Source organism: Argiope bruennichi, chromosome 11 (assembly GCF_947563725.1).
Source record: "Argiope bruennichi chromosome 11, qqArgBrue1.1, whole genome shotgun sequence".
Taxonomy (NCBI): domain Eukaryota; kingdom Metazoa; phylum Arthropoda; class Arachnida; order Araneae; family Araneidae; genus Argiope; species Argiope bruennichi.
This window is the reverse complement of record NC_079161.1, coordinates 41,426,086-41,443,782: the sequence shown is the minus strand read 5'-3', so window position 1 is coordinate 41,443,782 and position 17,697 is coordinate 41,426,086. Positions and strand designations below refer to the sequence as shown.

Below are 17,697 nucleotides of genomic sequence, written 5' to 3'. Positions count from 1 at the left end.
GATAACGTCAGCTATGCAATGATCCAGCATTTAACTTACGAATCGCAGAAAAACTTGTTGTATCTCTTTAATCGAATTTGGAAGGAACAATATTTTCCGTTTTCTTCGCAACAGGCAATAATTATTCCTATCTTAAAGCCCAATAAAGATCCCACGAATCCTTTGAACTATCGCCCAATAGCTTTAACAAACTGTCTGTGCAAACTCTTAGAAAAAATGATTAACCGACGACTTATGTACTTTTTGGAAACAAACAAAATTCTTAGTCAGTTCCAAAGTGGCTTTAGAAAGGGAAGATCAACCTTAGACAATATTTTAAGTTTAGAAAAAGATATTCGATCTGCTTTTTTACAGAGAAAACACTTGGCGGCCGTCTTTTTCGATATCGAAAAAGCCTACGATCGCACATGGAGATATGGCATCCTGAAAGATCTCTACGACTTTAATCTACGAGGAAACTTGCCAATTTTTATTCAAAATTTTTTACGATTGAGACAGTTTAAAGTTAAACTAGGGCATGAATTTTCTGATATTTTTACCCAAAAAGAAGGTGTCCCACAGGGCAGTGTTTTAAGTGTCACACTTTTCATTATAAAGATTAATAGAATTTTAAACCAGCTTACACCATGCGTCAAAGGATACCTTTATGTAGACGACCTATACATTTCTTATATAGGAAATCATATGTGTTTTATAGAGAGACAACTGCAATCGACTGTGAACAAAATTAAACAGTGGTCAGATCTAAATGGTTTCACTTTCTCAACGGCAAAAACAGCGGGAGTACATTTTTGTAGGAAGAGAAATCTCCATCCAGACCCTGAAATTATTCTATATGTTCAAAAAATTCATTTTCTAAATGAAATTCGTTTCTTAGGAATCACTTTCGACAAAAAGCTAACGTTTCAATCCCACCTAACGTTTTTACGAAAAAATGCGAGAGATCTTTAAATATCGTGAGAGTTCTTTCTAATACATCTTGGGGAGCTGACAGAACTTCATTGCTGAGGATTTATAGAGCTACCATCCTTTCAAAAATAGATTATGGATGCGAAATTTATGGCTCAGCTAGGAAAAGCATACTGAAAAAAATTGACCCTATTAACCATGCAGCTCTTAGAATATGTTCTGGAGCTTTTCGCACCTCTCCAGTTAAAAGCTTATATGTTGAGTGTTACGAACCAGATTTATACCTTAGAAGACAAATGCTTTCTTTACATTATTATTTTAGAATTCAGTCTCATCCTTGCCATCCATATTACGATTTTAAACTTCGAACCTATATTTTTAACCAGGGTGCACACTATTTTATCAGAACTTAATTAACATTTTAATTTTAAAGTGTTTGTTTTACGTTTGCATTTTGTCTGTAAAATGTTTTAAAAATGTCGTGTTTTAATATTTTATTTGCAAATTTTGGTGATTTAAAAAAAACTACCAAAGATGGTGATATTAAAATAACCTCTCAAAGATGGTGATTTAAAAAAAAAACTACCAAAGCTGGTGATATTAAAATAACCTCTCAAAGAAGGTGATTTTAAAAAAACTACCAAAGATGGTGATATTAAAATAATCTCTCAAATATGGTGATTTAAAAAAAAAAAAACTTCCAAAGATGGTTATTTTAAAACCTCTTAAAGTTGGTGATATTAAAATAAATTCCATTAATTAACGTTAAATTTTTTTTGAAAATATAAAAATTACATCTTTGCGTTGCATAAAATTATTCAAATTTTGTTCAATGTTTTTTCAAACCATGCTTATAATATTTAATAATCTTTTTATCATTTAGATTTCTTTTTACAAAAAAAAAAAAAAATGGATTCAATATCGAATCTCAATTTTTTAAAAGAAATAATTTAGCTATTTTTATAAAAGGGTAATAATTGTAACTTGAAATTATACATTTTTCCCAAACACAGAGAATTTTATTTAATCGCATTAGATTTCTGAACAAAAAAAACAAAAAAAAACATTCAATATCGAGACTTAATTTTTTAAAAGACGTTTCATATTATTCTTATTTGAAGAATGTTAATCATATTTCAAAATTATTGTAGAATTAAAAATTTTTTAGAATAAGATTTATATAATATCTTTTGAAATTTTTATTAGAAAAAACAGTTTTACATTTAAAATTCTAATTAAATAATTTCTGAATTATTATATCTTTGTACAATAATAAAAAATTTTTAGAATAACATTTATATGATATTTTTTGAAATTTTTTCAAAAAATGTATGTACTTATTTATAAAAAACACAATATAATGTCTGCTCGTTATTATCATTTATTTTTATTCTTTGAAAATCTTCTTCGTAAGTCTCCAGTACCTCTATATTTCTGCTTGTTGTTATTTCTTTTTATATTCTTTGAACATCTTTTTCGTAAAAATCTCCAGTGCCTCTATGTGTTTGCTTGTTATAATTAAATCCTTCATGTTTCTGAAAAAAAAATAACTAAATTATAAATTAATTTACAAGTGTGATTTAATATGACATTTGAGACTAGAATTATTTTTTTATTTTAACAATAAGTTAGCTGTCTTTTGTTATACATTCAACATGTCCTTATTTTCCATTCAAGTATATTCTATTATAAGGAGTTTTGAATCATTAGGAATGAATATATATCTACCACGATTGCATATTTCTCAATTAATCAATTTATACATCATGTTATGTAACTAAATGTACCAAAAATTAATAAATAAAACTACAGGTATCATATATTTGAATCATTAGGAATGAATATATATCTACCACAATTGCACATTTCGAGAGTTAAAACACTATGCGGAGAAATATATGCTCACTGTACAGTTATTATAGATGAATATAATTATATAATTCTTTATATACATACTTATGTCTTATGAAAAATCTTATCATCGATATTAAATCCTGGTATATTTTAGTCTGAGCAGCTTGATTAATTTGTTTAACTGAAATAAAAAAAAGAACATGTATAAAATATTCAGTTTCCTCTCAATCGGATAAGTATTATAATACCGCATAAGAAAAAATGATTTACATAATAAATAATAATTTACTTACAATTTTTCCTTCTTGGCTCAGTATCAGAGTCCGAATCAGAATCTTAAAGTGAAAAGGTAATATAAAATAAATATTATATAATATATTGGCACCGATATACTACGAGTTTTTTCGTACAAAAAACTCAAATAACACAGTATGATATAATCCATGCTTGGTGATTAAAGTGTAAAAAAATATAATTAATTAGCCGCCTTTGGTGACCAGCTAACTCACCAATCTTAATGCTCGTTAATCTTATTTCCTCTTTGTAAGTAATGAGACAACCTTGAAGTAAAGGACGTGGCTATAATCACTCGTAGTTTTCCAAAAGCAGCACGTTTTTTAACCAAGACTAGAGTACAATAATTTTAAATCTTTATTGATTCTCGTAAAGCAAACTTTTCTGTAATCTCGATTCAAACGGTTTAAAAATACTAGTTTCGCGTTATTCATCAAACGATCGAAATATTTTGGAATTTAGAAGGGGGGGGGGAGGCTTTTAAGGTTTAATGACCCCCGTTGAATAATGAAGCAAACCCCTCTCTCTCTCTAATTTTGTATAGAAAGGTTTTACGAAATTTAATTTCAGCTAATCTTTAATATTAATATATAATTTATATCTATAATATTAATATTAATATTAAAAAAATCGCAATTGAAAGATTACTTTATTATTAATATAACTAGAAATGAAAAAAGAGAAGCTTATTATATTCGGGCCTTAGATTTCGGGACATAATTGATAAAGCACTTTTAAAAAAATACTCTTCATTAAAAAGTATGTATTTTAAGGTTTCACACTTAAACGAAATAAAAAAAATATTGTAAATTTATTGTGAATAAAAAAACACTTAAAAAAATACTCTTTGTTAATAAGTAAGAATTTTAACAATGCACACGTAAGCTGAATAAAAAAATATTGTGTGTTTGAATTTATTGTGAATAAAAACTATAAATTTCAACGTTGCACACGTAAGCTGAAACGTTACACGCATTAAATCTCATTTTTGTAAAATTTTATAAAGAATAAAGATAAAATTGCACGTTTTAAACGTGATAAAAAAAGCTGCTGAATTTATTGAAAAAAGCAATTTTTTTAAACTCAAAAACCAATGCCATGACCCAGGGTGAAAGATACTTAGTCTAATTCGTCCTTTTATAGGTATTTCAATAAGTTTTCTAAAAATCGGGTGAAATGTCCTGAATGTTGTGAGACACTGACCGTTTCGAAATATTACAAGACTCATGCGCATAAACGTCACGGTTTAAATTCTAAATATCAATGTGTGTTTTGTTCGGGTCATTTTCATTGGAAATTCGGTGAAAAGAAGAAACCTAATATTGTTCAACACATTCAAGAGTGTTTGAAAAGATTTCTGAAATTGTATAGTGAACCAAAGGTTAAAGAATCGGTGAAAGAAACATGTAACCAAACACTTGGAAAAAATCCGTGCCCGTGTTGGAAATTTGTATCGACTTCAGGTAATATGCGCGGTCGCATCAAAGACAGATTGAGCGATTACGTGGGTTTATTTAAAAATCATTTCGAGAGACCTGAAATGTTTAATTACGAAGAAGGTGTCTATTTTGACGAACGTAGTGGTTTAGGTAAAGACGTGTACGCAATTATTCAAAGGTTTTTGAAAGGCGATTTGAAATGGATTCACGCGATGGTTAAATCGAATGCATTCGAAACGTTTGTGAGAGAATTGAAACCGATTAGAGATCAGTTTCTAGTTCTTCCCTTTTGGTGTTTGTGCGATGGACTTTTAGATTGTGAAGGTAAAAAATGCGTGCATCGCCACATGATTATAGCTTACGAGCCCGAAAGCGAGTTTGAATACATTTGGAAGCACAAAGTGCGCATGCCGTTACCAAACAAAAACGAAAAATCAAAAACGTGTGTAAAGATAACAAAAGCTTCTCATCTCGTTTGGACGATTCATTACGTGAGTCGTCCAAATTCTTCTTGTGATAAAGGAATGCCCGATAATTTAAGCGATGAGAATCTCAATGCGTTAACGTCCCATTTTTGTATAAATCGAACGATGCATCCTCACGCAATAGCATTTCTATCCATGTGTTTCGAAAACGGAATAGTGGAATTGTTATGGCGGCAATTGGGAGACAAAGATATTTACAATTGGGAAAGCGATGCAGTTAGATATTGGGACGAAAACCGCAACATGAAATTTGCTGTACCGATTCGTATAACAAATTGGAAATTTAAAAATTGTGTGGTACCTATAGATTCTAAATTTGAACCATGCAACGAGGAAACTAGATTCTGGTTAACGTGGTATAAAAATAAACGCATGTATTTAAAAGTTAACCCCGAATATACTAAAATGCCTAGGAAAAAATGGTATAGTACTCAAATTCAAAAAGGAAACACGTTTCAATGTATTCAAGACGAATTGTACGTGTTATCCCCCAGGCAACAAAACGCATTGAAAGAAATAAAGCGTGATTCAAAAAGGATGAAAACAGAAATGGACACTTATTGGAGTGATAGATATGAAAAAATGGTGGCGAAAAAAGAGGCTTTAATTTCATAATTAAACGTTGAAAACAAATTGATTACAAAAGAACGAGACAAATTGAAAACTGAAAATTTACAGTTGAAAATTGAAAATTCAGTGTTGAAACAAATTGATTACATAAAAGGGTTACTAACGACACAATAAATGTTTAAAAAATGCATAAATAATCTACACCGGTGTAAATTATTGATGCATCCCAAAACGAAAATAGATGCATTAATAATTTACGCTGATAACAAAATATAGAGAAAGAGAGAGATTTTATAAAGTGTAAATAAAAAAAATATATGGAGAGAGTTTCATAGAGTGTATTTTTTGCACTTTATGAAACTCTCTCTATTTTTTAATGTATTTTACCAATTTTGGTGTTTAACCTTTTTTAATCCAACAATCGAAATGGATACATTTTTTTATTCTTTTTTTAATCAACGTTGAATTTTTTTGAAAATAAAAATTTCATCCAAAGATAAAATTTCAGACTATTGTTTCCTTTTTAAAATAAATTATTCAAATTTGGTCAAATGTTGTTCAAACCAAGCTTATAAAATTGAATAATATTTTATCATATGAATTTGTTTACCGGGCTAATCAAAGGGAGAAATTTCATCTCTAAAAAGTTATAAATTTTCGACAGATGTTTTCACAAAGTCTTTCATTTAATTGCATTCGTACGCTTCGCTCCGCTTCTACCTTCAATACGAGACAAGTCAAGGTCGAAAAACAAACACGCGGAAGCTTGTCTGGTGGAAATCGTTAAACCAAAATAAATAAATTTTCGACCTATATATTTTTGAGAGCTGCTTGAAATTGTACATTTTTCCCAAACATAGATAATTTTATTTAATACGTTAGATATCTTTTTACAAATAAATGGATTCAATGTCGAGTCTCAATTTTTTAAAAGAGATAATTTAGTTGATACATTCTTATAAAAGGGGTAATTGTATTTCATTATTAAAAACGGGAATTTACTGTTAAATTATAACTTGAAATTGTACATTTTTTCCCAAACACAGAGAATTTTATTTAATTTGCATAAGATTTCATATTACAAAAAAATGGATTCAATGTCGTGTCTCAATTTTTTTAAAAGAAATAATTTACACCAGTTTTGTCAAATGCGCTCTATAACAAACGTTGGTTTCATTTTAATTTTAAAGTGTTTGTTTTACGTTTGCATTTTGTCTGTAAAATGTTTTAAAAATATCGTGTTTTAATATTTTATTTGCAAATTTTGGTGATTTTAAAAAAACTACCAAAGATGGTGATATTAAAATAACCTCTCAAAGATGGTGATTTAAAAAAAAACTACCAAAGCTGGTGATATTAAAATAACCTCTCAAAGAAGGTGATTTTAAAAAAACTACCAAAGATGGTGATATTAAAATAACCTCTCAAAGGTGCTGATTTTAAAAAAACTACCAAAGATGGTGATATTAAAATAAACTCTCAAATATGGTGATTAAAAAAAAAAAAACTTCCAAAGATGGTTATTTTAAAACCTCTTAAAGTTGGTGATATTAAAATAAATTCCATTAATTAACGTTAAATTTTTTTAAAAAATATAAAAATTACATCTTTGCGTTGCATAAAATTATTCAAATTTGGTTCAATGTTTTTTCAAACCATGCTTATAATATTTAATAATCTTTTTATCATTTAGATTTCTTTTTACAAAAAAAATGGATTTATTATCGAATCTCAATTTTTTAAAAGAAATAATTTAGCTATTTTTATAAAAGGGTAATAATTGTAACTTGAAATAATACATTTTTCCCAAACACAGAGAATTTTATTTAATCGCATTAGATTTCTTAACAAAAATTATACATTCAATATCGAAACTCAATTTTTTAAAAGACGTTTCATATTATTCTTATTTGAAGAATTTTAATCATATTTCAAAATTATTGTACAATTAAAAATTTTTTAGAATAAGATTTATATAATATCTTTTGAAATTTTTATTAGAAAAAACAGTTTTACATTAAAAATTCTAATTAAATAATTTCTGAATATCTTTGTACAATAATAAAAAAATTTTTAGAATAACATTTATATGATATTTTTTGAAATTTTTTCAAAAAATGTATGTACTTATTTATAAAAAACACAATATAATGTCTGCTCGTTATTATCATTTATTTTTATTCTTTGAAAATCTTCTTCGTAAGTCTCCAGTACCTCTATATTTCTGCTTGTTGTTATCATTTCTTTTTATATTCTTTGAACATCTTTTTCGTAAAAATCTCCAGTGCCTCTATGTGTTTGCTTGTTATAATTAAATCCTTCATGTTTCTGAAAAAAAAATAACTAAATTATAAATTAATTTACAAGTGTGATTTAATATGACATTTGAGACTAGAATTATTTTTTTTATTTTAACAATAAGTTAGCTGTCTTTTGTTATACATTCAACATGTCCTTATTTTCCATTCAAGTATATTCTATTATAAGGAGTTTTGAATCATTAGGAATGAATATATATCTACCACGATTGCATATTTCTCAATTAATCAATTTATACATTATGTTATGTAACTAAATGTACAAAAAATTAATAAATAAAACTACAGGTATTATATATTTGAATCATTAGGAATGAATATATATCTACCACAATTGCACATTTCGAGAGTTAAAACACTATGCGGAGAAATATATGCTCACTGTGCAGTTATTATAGATGAATATAATTATATAATTCTTTATATACATACTTATGTCTTATGAAAAATCTTATCATCGATATTAAATCCTGGTATATTTTAGTCTGAGCAGCTTGATTAATTTGTTTAACTGAAATAAAAAAAAAGAACATGTATAAAATATTCAGTTTCCTCTCAATCGGATAAGTATTATAATACCGCATAAGAAAAAATGATTTACATAATAAATAATAATTTACTTACAATTTTTCCTTCTTGGCTCAGTATCAGAGTCCGAATCAGAATCTTAAAGTGAAAAGGTAATATAAAATAAATATTATATAATATATTGGCACCGATATACTACGAGTTTTTTCGTACAAAAAACTCAAATAACACAGTATGATATAATCCATGCTTGGTGATTAAAGTGTAAAAAAATATAATTAATTAGCCGCCTTTGGTGACCAGCTAACTCACCAATCTTAATACTCGTTAATCTTATTTCCTCTTTGTAAGTAATGAGACAACCTTGAAGTAAAGGACGTGGCTATAATCACTCGTAGTTTTCCAAAAGCAGCACGTTTTTTAACCAAGACTAGAGTACAATAATTTTAAATCTTTAATGATTCTCGTATAGCAAACTTCTCTGTAATCTCGATTCAAATGGTTTAAAAATACTAGTTTCGCGTTATTCATCAAACGATCGAAATATTTTGGAATTTAGAAGGGGGGAGGCTTTTAAGGTTTAATGACCCCCGTTGAATAATGAAGCAAACCCCTCTCTCTCTCTAATTTTGTATAGAAAGGTTTTACGAAATTTAATTTCAGCTAATCTTTAATATTAATATATAATATATATCTATAATATTAATATTAATATTAAAAAAATCGCAATTGAAAGATTACTTTATTATTTTAATATAACTGGAAATGAAAAAAGAGAAGCTTATTATATTCGGGCCTAAGATTTCGGGACATAATTGATAAAGCACTTTAAAAAAAATACTCTTCATTAAAAAATATATATTTTAAGGTTTCACACTTAAACGAAATAAAAAAAATATTGTAAATTTATTGTGAATAAAAAAACACTTAAAAAAATACTCTTTGTTAATAAGTAAGAATTTTAACAATGCACACGTAAGCTGAATAAAAAAATATTGTGTGTTTGAATTTATTGTGAATAAAAACTATAAATTTCAACGTTGCACACGTAAGCTGAAACGTAACACGCATTAAATCTCATTTTTGTAAAATTTTATAAAGAATAAAGATAAAATTGCACGTTTTAAACGTGATAAAAAAAGCTGCTGAATTTATTGAAAAAAGCAATTTTTTTAAACTCAAAAACCAATGCCATGACCCAGGGTGAAAGATACTCAGTCTAATTCGTCCTTTTATAGGTATTTCAATAAGTTTTCTAAAAATCGGGTGAAATGTCCTGAATGTTGTGAGACACTGACCGTTTCGAAATATTACAAGACTCATGCGCATAAACGTCACGGTTTAAATTCTAAATATCAATGTGTGTTTTGTTCGGGTCATTTTCATTGGAAATTCGGTGAAAAGAAGAAACCTAATATTGTTCAACACATTCAAGAGTGTTTGAAAAGATTTCTGAAATTGTATAGTGAACCAAAGGTTAAAGAATCGGCGAAAGAAACATGTAACCAAACACTTGGAAAAAATCCGTGCCCGTGTTGGAAATTTGTATCGACTTCAGGTAATATGCGCGGTCGCATCAAAGACAGATTGAGCGATTACGTGGGTTTATTTGAAAATCATTTCGAGAGACCTGAAATGTTTGATTACGAAGAAGGTGTCTATTTTGACGAACGTAGTGGTTTAGGTAAAGACGTGTACGCAATTATTCAAAGGTTTTTGAAAGGCGATTTGAAATGGATTCACGCGATGGTTAAATCGAATGCATTCGAAACGTTTGTGAGAGAATTGAAACCGATTAGAGATCAGTTTCTAGTTCTTCCCTTTTGGTGTTTGTGCGATGGACTTTTAGATTGTGAAGGTAAAAAATGCGTGCATCGCCACATGATTATAGCTTACGAGCCCGAAAGCGAGTTTGAATACATTTGGAAGCACAAAGTGCGCATGCCGTTACCAAACAAAAACGAAAAATCAAAAACGTGTGTAAAGATAACAAAAGCTTCTCATCTCGTTTGGACGATTCATTACGTGAGTCGTCCAAATTCTTCTTGTGATAAAGGAATGCCCGATAATTTAAGCGATGAGAATCTCAATGCGTTAACGTCCCATTTTTGTATAAATCGAACGATGCATCCTCACGCAATAGCATTTCTATCCATGTGTTTCGAAAACGGAATAGTGGAATTGTTATGGCGGCAATTGGGAGACAAATATATTTACAATTGGGAAAGCGATGCAGTTAGATATTGGGACGAAAACCGCAACATGAAATTTGCTGTACCGATTTATATAACAAATTGGAAATTTAAAAATTGTGTGGTACCTATAGATTCTAAATTTGAACCATGCAACGAGGAAACTAGATTCTGGTTAACGTGGTATAAAAATAAACCCATGTATTTAACAGTTAACCCCGAATTTACTAAAATGTCTAGGAATGAATGGTATAGTACTCAAATTCAAAAAGGAAACACGTTTCAATGTATTCAAGACGAATTGTACGTGTTATCCCCCAGACATAACACCCCTCCATGCCCCTGCGACTATAATCTTGACGATTATTCAAACAGTTGGGTGGACATGGATAGGAAGAGACTAACCTTGTCTTTCTGGGATCCCATTCGCCGAACGCCCACGCCGAACGCCGCACCCCGAACAACTTAATTTTTTTTGTCCAAGAACTTGATTACATATAAAACATTATTTACACTATATACAGAGTTTTCACAGATGGGGTACATTGCAGATTACAGATGCAGTCCCCTAGACAGTAGTTGGGACCGTTTTATGATGATTCGTGTTGTTTGTTTATATTAGTATTGGCCGTGTTGGGATGTTGTAATGATGATCGGAGGAAAAGAAAGAAGAAAAAAAAAATAAAATATGAAATGAATTGCTAGGTAGATGTATCGTCCTTGAGGAAGATGGTACCTAACTTGGTGGGCCCGGTTGGCTGCAGTGATGGGCTGGGGTATTGAGAGCCTGGAGAGGTGGGGTTGTAGTACTTGTTTGGTGAGGATTGTGATGATGTAGCTGGGTGGCAGATGTGGTAGCCATGGGTACTTGCTTCTAGAGCTTTCCGCTAGACTGGTTGCAGAATTGAGGTGTGGTTGCAGATGGTGAGAAGGAGCTGGTGGTTGGCTGGTGAGTCTATGGTTGAGGATGAGAGTTGATGAGGTGGCGGTCTGGGAGTGGAGCTGGATGATGGGTATGGAGTTGCTGAGTGAGTGAGTGAGTGAGTGTTTGAGGTTTTATGGCGCAAAAACCAATTTTGGTTATGCTGCGCCAATCAAATGGTAAGAAGCATTGCGAAGATTTCAAAGAAAGTTGTTCCGATTAAAAACTAGACAAGATTAAAAATTCTAATCGCAAGCCGTTGCATTAAAAAAGTTTTTAATAAACATTCAAGAAAAAAGTAGAATTTCATTAATTACCGACACTCGAAATAAAGATTACAAACTGTACAAAACTTAAATAAAATGCAACAAACCAATTGTCTGTAGAAATTTAAAAATATTAGAGTGAGGTTTCTCACCCAGTAGATCACGCATGTCTATAGAAACTGCATTAAAAAACCGTAACCGATGATGATTAAAAGCAGGACAATCGATTAAAATATGACGTACACTTAAGGCTGTCTGGCATGTCGTACATGTTGGATGTGGTTCACCAAATAAAAGGTGTTTGTGACTGAAGCGGGTATGACCGATGCGGAGCCGAATTAATTTTACATCAAGCCCACGCACAGGGATGGTAGGCCATAAGCGAATCATTGGTTGGATAGAATATAGCTTATTGGAAATCTGCTGATCCCAAGATCGTTGCCACAACATGCTGACATGGCGTGCAAAAAATGTCTTTGCATCGCTATGTGGAAGTTCTCGGTGAAGAAGAGAGCTTGCCGCTTTTGCTGCAGCATCAGCCCTCTCATTTCCCGGTATTCCGACATGGCTCGGAACCCAGCAGAATAGAATTTTGAACCCTTTGTTTTCAAGGGATTGAAGAAAAACCAGGATTTCCAAAGCAACCGGATGCATTAAATAATTAAAATTGGAAAGAGATTCCAAAGCACTCTTGCTGTCAGTGTAGATGCAAAAGGTGCGTGTACAAGAAGTTGAAATCACTTCAAGGGCGTATATTATTGCAACCAATTCAGCAGTCAAAACAGAGAATGATGTGGGTAAATTATGGCTGTATGTCTGAGTAGGTAAAACAACACCACTACCAACATGACTATTAGATTTTGACCCATCAGTAAATACTTCTGTGTACGAATAATACTGGTTGCGATGATCTTTAAAAAGCTTCTGAAAGATAATAGGGGCTGTTGCGGATTTGTCAAATCCCGTAAATGGGTTCAAAAATGAGAAATTTGGAGTCTCCCAAGGTGGGAAATAAAAGAAATTAATAGGTTGAATTGTAGTATCAGTAAGTCCCGAATCATTCAGTAGAAGTTTTACTCTCTCACTAAACGGAAGAATGTGAGAGGGCCGTGCATCATATAGTCTCCGAAGACCACTCGGGAGAGACAAGTGACTAACAGGATGTTTCGGAACCGATTGTATTCGGAAATAATATTGTGCTGTTAATTTCTGACGTCGCAGACCTAGAGGCATTTGATTGCAGATAGCATATAAGCTTTCTATGGGTGATGTGCGGAAAGCCCCAGAGCAAATTCTCAGTGCAGAATGATGCACCGTGTCAAGCCTGAGCAGAACAGAAGGGCGTGCAGAACCATACACCATGCACCCGTAATCAATGCGGGATAAAATGACGGCCTGATAAATTCGGAGAAGGGATGGGCGATCAGCACCCCAAGAAGTATTAGACAAAACTTTTAGGATATTCAAGGATTTTTCACACTTCTTCCGAATATGAAGAACATGTGGAAGGAAAGTGAGCTTCCTATCAAAAATTATTCCCAAAAATCGCACATCATCAACAACGGGAATGGTGTTTCCTCGAATATTAATTACAGGGTCTGGATGCATGTTTCGCTTCCGGCAGAAATGTACACAACGACTCTTTTCTGGAGAAAGAGTGTGCCCGTTCTTTTCACACCAGGAAACTAATTTGTTCACGGCATTCTGCAACTGCCGTTCAATAAAACGCATATTACAGCCTTGAGCTGAAATCTGCAGATCGTCCACATAAAGCGTCCCTTGAACAGATGGAGGAAGCTGACAAATAATTTCACTGAAATGAGTGATGAATAGTGTGACGCTGAGGACACTTCCTTGAGGTACTCCTTCCGCTTGTATAAAAGGTTCAGAATAAAAATTACCGACACGTACACGAAAAATTCGAGATGTTAAAAAGTTCCGAATAAAAATTGGAAGATTTCCTCTAAAATCCAAATTAAAAAGTTTATGAAGAATACCATAACGCCACGTTCGGTCATAGGCCTTTTCAATGTCGAAAAAGATAGACACAAGGTGGTTCCTGCGAACAAAGGCATTTCGAATTTCTGTTTCCAGAAGGACGATGTTATCAAAAGTTGAGCGTCCTCGTCTGAAGCCACTCTGTAACGGCGAAATATATCCATGTTTCTCCAATTCAAACATTAGTCGGGCATTGACCATACGCTCGAGAGTTTTGCACATACAACTAGTCAGAGCGATTGGCCTATAATTCAGAGGGTTGGCAGGATCTTTTCCGGGTTTAAGGATTGGAATCACTATAGCCTCATGCCATTTTGATGGAAACTTTTGTTCAATCCATATTCTGTTAAACAGTTTTAACAAATTGAACAGTGAGACTTCATCCAGATGGCGAAGCATATTATAAGTGATTCCATCAGGACCTGGGCTAGTATCATGGGTCTGAGACAAAGCTTTTTTTAACTCAAGCAGCCTAAAAGGACTATTATATGCAAGATATCTGCGGGTCGTGAAATTCAAACAATTTTCTTCCGCTCGATTCTTAGTCGCTAGAAATGTAGGACTATAAGAATCAAAAGCGGAGACTTTTTCAAATGCTCGCCCGAGCATATTAGCAACTTCCAGAGGTGAGGAAGATATTACATTTCCTGATTTCAACACAGGAAGTGAAAATTCAGGGTAAATTCCATTGGCTGCTTTGACTTTTCTCCATAATTTTTTACTAGACGTAGAATATGTGATAGATGAAACGTATTTCATCCATGATTCCCTCTGACTAATCCGTCGAATTCGGCGTGCATAAGCTTTAGCTCTCTTAAATGCGACAAGGTTTTCCGTAGTGGGATACCTGCGAAATTTATTCCAAAGATGCTTCTGTTTCTTGTAACTGTCATGGCAAGATTGATTCCACCATGCTCTGCGGAATTTCTGTATACGGGGTGAACACTTAGGGATACTTTTGTTTGCGGCTTTCATAATGCAGTCGACGACGCACTGTACTGCTGTCGAGATATCTGCATTGTTAATCATAGTTTCAGTAATTTTTGCTCGTTGAGTGAAATCAGTCCAATCCGCTCGCTGGAATAAAAATCGAGGTGGACTTTGAATAACACTACCACTATCAGCTTGGGAAACTACAATTGGAAAATGATCACTATCATGCAGATCATTTTTAACTGCAAAATTTAGAACCGGCAAAAGCACTGGCGAACATATGGCAAGATCTAAACTATGGAAAGTACGCGTGGGTTGGTGAAAGTACGTTTTTTCTTCATTATTGAGCAGGCATAGGCAATTATTTGTGATAAACCGTTCGATTTGTAGCCCACGGGAATTTGTACTAACAGAACCCCACAAGGTACTATGGCCATTAAAATCCCCGAGTAAAATAAATGGTGCAGGGAGTTGATCCACTAACTTATCAAGATCTTGCTGTCTGACTGAAGCATTGGGTGGCAAATAAATACAACAAACTGTAACAAGTGTTCGTAGATGCACTTGAACTGCCACAGCCTGTAAATCAGTATGAAGTGTGAGAGGTGTGCTTGGAACGGAATTGGAGGTTAAAATGCAGACACCCCCAGAATTATGGGATTGGTTATCGGCGTCTTTCCGCACAGTATTGTAACCTCGTAATTTTAGGGGGATATTTGGCCTCAAGAAAGTTTCTTGAAGACAGAAACAAGCAGGATGAAATTCATTCAGAATGGTTCTGATTTCAAATAATTTCGACCGAATGCCACGACAGTTCCAAGACAGGATAAAACCCATTAAGAAAAGTTTGCCGCTAGAGAAGTTGTAGGAACGTTAGGTTGAGTTGATGATAAATCACAACTCATTTTCCCATCTTCATCCTCTTCTTCTGATGGATGCAATGCAATGAGGTCGGGACTTTTGGGCCTGCCACCAAAAATGGATGACAAATCCTTATGGACAATGCCCTGACTCGCAAGTCCCAGAGCGACAGAGCTATTCAAAGATGATTTTTTTAAGACTGGTGGTATATCTTTTTCAGAAAGGCCACGTTTGGAAAGCCTCAGTTTCAGAGAATTGTTAGCTTTTGATTTAGGTCTGGATGTATCTTTTTTTCCAGATTCTTCGACATTTGTTATTGAATTCTCAGTATCAGAATCGGATGGGTTTTCGGGGAGTTTGGTCTGACCAGAATTCTTTGCACAATTGGTACAGGAACAATTTATGCAAAATTGTTTTTTTGCAGCTGAAGCATAGGTTAATCCAGGTGTGGGTGTCTGAGCAATGACTTTACGTCTAGCCTCAGGGTATGGTATATCCTCTTTAAATTTCACAGAGACGATTTGTTTCTCCAATATCCATCGTTCGCAAGATCGAGAAAAGGATGAATGATTGCCCTTGCAGTTCACGCATTTTTCTTCAGCGGAGCATTGCTGGTTATCGTGACCTTTCTCTGCACAGCGGGCGCAAGTGAGTGTCCCGCGGCAGTTAGATTTCGAGTGTCCAAATCGTTGACACTGGAAACAGCGGAGAGGATTTGGAATGTATGGTCTTACAGCCAATTTCATATAGCCGACTTTGACGCGTTCTGGCAATTTAGGTCTGTTAAAAGTGAGGATAAAATGTTTAGTCGGAAGAAGTTGCCCATCTCGCCGAATAGATATACGGCGCACATGTGTCACTCCTTCGGGCTTCAATTCATGAGTGATTTTTTCTAAAGTATCGTTAAATAATTCGCCGCATGTTATAACACCCTTTGAGGTATTTAGTGTTGTGTGAGGACTAACACTGACAGCAATTGTTGAAAGAGATGTCAATTTGAGTATCTGCTGAGCCTGCTTGCGGGAATTGACCTCCACAAGCAAGTCTCCAGAACGAAGTTTACGTGTTGAAGTGACTGAACCAAGAGCTCCTGAAATGGCCTTTTCAACAAGGAATGGTGACACATTGTGAAATGTTTCATCATTTGTAGATTTACGTTTGATTATGAAAAATTTATCGAAATGTGCGATGAAAGAGTTTACTGACTTTTGTTGCCCACCGAAGGGAGCAGATTTAGGTTTGCCCATATGACATTGCTAAAGATTCGGGCCCGACGGCACCGCCCACCACGGAGCCCAACAAGGGAAGGCAGCCACCGGCTCTGGATATTTCCAACCTCGGTACTTACCCTAGTGCTAATCGGTACCTATACGCTGGGAGCTACCCCCGGGGACAGTGACCACCCTTAACGCCAAGCCCAAGGAGTAGCCCCTTCGCTTGATCCCTAGCTAACTAACCACTCAGGTGGCCAGCAACCAGCCGATTGATACACCGGGGACCACAGTGCATCACCCGTCTAATGGGTCGCCACGCACGGCAAACATGTGGGGGTATTTGCTGTCCATGAGAAGCAAGAAGCAAACAGAGCGGCGACAGCTTCTCATGGAGAGCTCCCTCGCCTACCCTCGAGGGAAAGAAGAAAAAAGGAGACAGCAGAAGACGTAGTGCAGAATAAAACGTAAAGGGAGTAAAGATCCCTGGGCACCTCGGGATTGGGACACCCGTACTCACCTATAGTAGGTGAGCCCCTGAGGGGATGGAGTTGCTGAAGTGGAGAAGAGGTGGTGAGTTGGAGAGGAGGATGGCCGATGGAGGCGGGAGACTCGTTGTGGAAGAGGAGATTTGTTGGAGAGGAGGATGGTCGGTGGAGGCAGGAGAGTCATTGTGGAAGAGGAGACTGTGTGGAGAGGACCGTTGGAGGAAGCTAGGCTAGATGGAAGTGGTCGGACATGCTGGCCTGCAAGATGGTGATGGAAGGCTAGTTGGTGGGAGAATTCCCCTAATGGTGGAAGAGGGCGGATTCTTCGTGCAGAAACCTTACAAGTTTTGAGATTTTCAGCCTTGAGAGGGGGTTGTCTGCAACCCTGGAGAGCCATTCCTGTGTCAGGTTTTCAGTTGGTTTCCTCAG

The 17,697-nt window shown here is 34.0% G+C and overlaps 1 protein-coding gene and 2 long non-coding RNA genes across 3 annotated transcripts; all 3 read right to left on the bottom strand.

The window, feature by feature from the left end:
- Nucleotides 1-2,395: 2,395 nt before the first annotated feature.
- Nucleotides 2,396-3,541, bottom strand: LOC129956421 (uncharacterized). The gene is made up of 3 exons (XR_008782687.1): nt 3,057-3,541; nt 2,866-2,944; nt 2,396-2,444 (listed from the first exon to the last, which is right to left on the bottom strand). It is a non-coding gene; the product is annotated as an uncharacterized LOC129956421 (long non-coding RNA).
- Nucleotides 3,542-7,750: 4,209 nt separating this feature from the next.
- LOC129956430 (uncharacterized) lies at nt 7,751-9,054 on the bottom strand. The gene is made up of 3 exons (XR_008782688.1): nt 8,494-9,054; nt 8,302-8,380; nt 7,751-7,879 (listed from the first exon to the last, which is right to left on the bottom strand). It is a non-coding gene; the product is annotated as an uncharacterized LOC129956430 (long non-coding RNA).
- Nucleotides 9,055-15,544: 6,490 nt separating this feature from the next.
- On the bottom strand, nt 15,545-16,816 carry LOC129956538 (uncharacterized). The gene has a single exon (XM_056068462.1). The coding sequence runs from the start codon at nt 16,814-16,816 to the stop codon at nt 15,545-15,547; it is 1,272 nt and encodes a 423-aa protein (XP_055924437.1).
- Nucleotides 16,817-17,697: the final 881 nt, after the last annotated feature.